Source organism: Mustela putorius, unplaced genomic scaffold, assembly GCF_011764305.1.
Source record: "Mustela putorius furo isolate JIRA1106 unplaced genomic scaffold, ASM1176430v1.1 tig00537350_pilon_pilon_pilon, whole genome shotgun sequence".
NCBI classification, from domain to species: domain Eukaryota; kingdom Metazoa; phylum Chordata; class Mammalia; order Carnivora; family Mustelidae; genus Mustela; species Mustela putorius.
Genome location: NW_025422471.1, coordinates 19,660,603 through 19,664,475, shown reverse-complemented (window position 1 = coordinate 19,664,475; position 3,873 = coordinate 19,660,603). Strand labels below are relative to the sequence as shown.

The 3,873-nt window shown below is 37.3% G+C and overlaps 1 protein-coding gene across 1 annotated transcript; it reads right to left on the bottom strand.

Annotated features, from left to right (window-relative positions):
• Positions 1 to 2,713: 2,713 nt before the first annotated feature.
• On the bottom strand, positions 2,714 to 3,518 carry LOC123390417 (transcription factor BTF3). Its single transcript, XM_045074434.1, has one exon. The coding sequence runs from the start codon at positions 3,438 to 3,440 to the stop codon at positions 2,952 to 2,954; it is 489 nt and encodes a 162-aa protein (XP_044930369.1). The 5' UTR covers positions 3,441 to 3,518; the 3' UTR covers positions 2,714 to 2,951.
• Between the last annotated feature and the right edge of the window lie 355 nt (positions 3,519 to 3,873).

Sequence of the window (3,873 nt, the reverse complement as noted above, 5' to 3'; positions counted from 1 at the left end):
TGTCAGCTACTAGTAGTAATCTCCAAGAGAGTATGAAAAGGTCAGGATATATCCACCTCCATGATTCAAACATCAATACAAAATCCTTAACTTAAGTCTCTAAAAGTACAGTTGACTGAATTATTAAAGGACAGATATGCCAAGCAGTAGAAAAAAATGAATATTAATTTTTTTTGTCTGTATTGTAACCCACTTGTCAGCTGGATGCCTTCCTACCTCTACCCACAGTCATCAATCAATCAAAAAGTCTCCCTGCCTTCACTTAGATGCTCCCATCAAAAGATTTAGGCATACCTGTCATGAACTCCTCATTTTGATGACCCAGGAGGGTCCACAGTCTTCCCCACACTTTCCACTGATTCTTAACAATTCACACTCTGATATTTTCCCTGAAACTATCCATGATGGCTTGTGTCAGCCTCTATTGACTTAGGTCCAAAATTCAGTTTCTTTGCTGATTTCCACAAAAGATCAATTTGAACCAACAATTTCATGCATTCTAAAACATTCCTAAAGTTTCACAAGGTCATGGGAAGAGGTCACGTCCCACTCTCCCACTTTGCTAGACCTATCCCACTCATTCTTTTCTTTCTTTGCTCCAACCTCTCCAGAGTAACAAGAAATCCTTACTCATATCCCTTAAAATGAACTTTTTACTTCCAAGTAAAATCATCAAAACACATTTTACAAACAAAAACAGTTTTCTTATTGAGAAATTATGTTGCAAATGTTAAACAAATAATATTTTCAACTCTTTGACATTTTGTTAGACTTCATTATATACTCTCCATTCAGGAGTTATAGGTTAGGCACCTACTTTGTAAAAGATACTGTACAGGGGAAGAGACCTTAAGCAAAGATGCTACTTAATTTACTATAAATGAAATAAGAATATATCTCATAGCAATAACAAATGCCAAGAATGTAATGTATTTGCAAGAATTTTAAAGTGAAATCTTACTATGTCTAAGTGAGGCAATCCACAAACAATGGGGAAAGGCACTCAACAAAAGCTTCTTCTTCTCATTCCCTGTGTAGATAATTCTGAGAAGCCTTTTGGGAGGACCTTTTTAGTAGCCGTTTAGAAGGCGCCATAACATGTATCTTAAACAGATTCTCTCTTCCACTTTTCACTCTTTCTGGTCCCCAACCAGGTCCCCTGTTCCCTGTATCATATTCCAGGATAAACTGTCTTGTGTCGGACTCTAGCACAAGAGTCTGTCTTACCTCTAGCAAAAGAGAAAGAGAAAGAAGAGTCAGAGAAAACCAGAAGGATGTGTCCAAATCATCGTGCATATCTATATTTAAGTGTCATCATTGGACAAATCTTTACTTTTGTCTCTATTTTCATTGCTAATATTTCATATAATTTATATTTATTTTATTTAACACGGGATTGCCACTAAGACAAAGAACTTGATCTTCTGACCTATAGGAAATTAAGATTCTCTCAAATGAACTGTGTTTCCAAGAGAAGAGAATCCTGAGATAAAGTGATTTACTTAGAAAGTTAATAATAAGTATAAACTTCAGGAATGCAGGAGATTTTATCTCTTTTGTTCACTAAAGGATTCCAAGCTCCTAGGATAGCTGCTGGCAGGTACTCAATCCTCACTTGGTAAATTAGTTAAAACAGAATAATTTATAAAACTTCATTTATCCAACACACATTTATTATGTACCTCTTTCATGTCTGGCTGGTTGTTGGTGAATTAGATATTCAACTTACACAACTTTATTTTTAAGCCCCTCATGTATTAAAACTTCCACCACTTTTTTAGATTAATTAGTTTTACATTTAGGAAGCTTTCTCTGACAATGAAGTATTTTGTTTTTCTTTCTGTTTTCTCACAACTCAATCCTTCATTTTCCTTTCCAGTTGATCTTTAGTGACCTATGTGCAATTAACCAATATCTTTTCTGAACTGTATGACATACCGTAAACAGAGCATCAGATTCCAGCTGTGAACTCGAGTCATTTAACAAAGAACGATCAATGCTCTGGATGTAGGTACAATAATTGTTTAAGTGTAGCTTTTTTGTGGCATTGAATTTTTATATTTTCACTGATATAATTGCTACTGAGAATTACCTTTCCTTTTTTACTATTCTTGGACATTTTTCAGAATGACTGATTTTTGTGTTTTCATCAGTCTATTGCTATAGCTAACAGGTAAGAAACATCTGTGGCTAACTCCAAGGACCATTTTATATACATTATCTCATGCAGTCCTCACAAAAGAAAATCTCTGTAATGTAATATTATTAGCATGGCCATAATACAGATGGAGGAGAGGGGTCCTATGACTATAATGAATCTGAATTTGAATGTTTGTTGTAACTCAAATTCTTAAGCACTCTGCTGTTGTCAAGTTCATTTACACTGTCTTTCCTTTACTACCTTTGGTAATATTTTTAACTTCAGTGCTTATTGTTGACTTATATCTCAGGGCAAAATCTTGAAATAACATGCTTTTTTTCCCCCATGTTTGGTGCAGAAATCCATATTCAACTTGAGAGTAGGTATTTGTTGCTGCCATACCAACTGTCCATTCCGGTCTCTTCCCTTGCCAAGAACAACCAGGTTTTCCTTTGGAGAATCGGTCTTCTCCCGGTGAGTATCAGGTTATGTGGTTTGAGTGGAATTAACCCCACTTTCTGCTCTAGGTGTGGATTCTTTTTTTTTTTTTTTTTTTCCTAGGCAAAGAACTTCATTAATCTTGTTTCAAACTTTATTCCCAGGCTTCTTCAGCTTAATAAGCTGCAAAGAATGAATTGTGTATAAGCAAAAACTGAAAAGAGCTGCAGTGTCCAAGGGGCTTGGGCTTAAAAATATTAGAGATCTAGATTTTATCAGATCCATGAACAAAATTTTAAAAAGCAGTCATAATATAAAATAGCAGCTCCCAGTAACGTCTTTAAGTTTTATCTTCTTCAGAAGTTGACTCAATTCAGTTTGCTTCATTCTTGGAAGCTTCATCAAAATTCTCCACAAGATCTGGAACTTCATCATCATCATCCTCTCCGGTAGCAAGTGGTGCTTTTCCATCCACAGATTGTTTGGGCAGAGCTTCAGCCAGTCTTCTTAAACTAGTCAGACTGTCTGCACCAAGTTGGTTTAAGATACTGGGTAGCATTTCTGTCAGCTGCTTTGTCTCAGCATGGCCTGTAATGGTGAAAGTGTTCGCTGCCAGCGATGCCTGAACTTTGGGGTTGTTAAAGTGGATCACTGTTCCTTGGTTTGTGAACATATTCACTTCTTCAATACCAGAGATATTGTTTACCCCTAACTTCTTTAAGGAGAACTGAAGTTTTTTATCATCTGCTGTAGCTGTTCTATGAACCACCTTCTTCTTTCGGCGAGCAGTTCCTTTCCCACCAATGCGCACTTGTGCTTGCAGTTTGGCGAGTTTCTCCTGGTTCATGATCGTTTCTTTCATCTTGTTGGAGCGGAAATGGGACCGCGCGGGGGACTAGGGTTGGCGCTCAGGGGGTCTCGGGCGGACCAGCTGAGATTAGGTGCCTAGGTGTGGATTCTTAATAGGTGTCAATCCATGTGTTTTAATCTAATCCCTGATGGTTAGGAAGGCTTAGTCATTTAGGTTAAAGTCAGTTAGGATGCATTCATCTGACTTCAGTGATTGTTTTGGGTTGGTCCAGAATGACGTTCAGGTGTTTATGCCATGGTGCAGGGAAGAAAAGATTCCTATCTAGCTCTGGATATTGCGATATATACATATGAGATGTGGAATTGCTGCAGCTATTTTAACATGCTGGAAGCTAGTCTAAGATAAGCTAGTACATAGAGCAAAACTAAGCCAAGTGAACTGCCAAGAAATTCAGCCACATTCCTAGTCAAACCATGACTGAAGC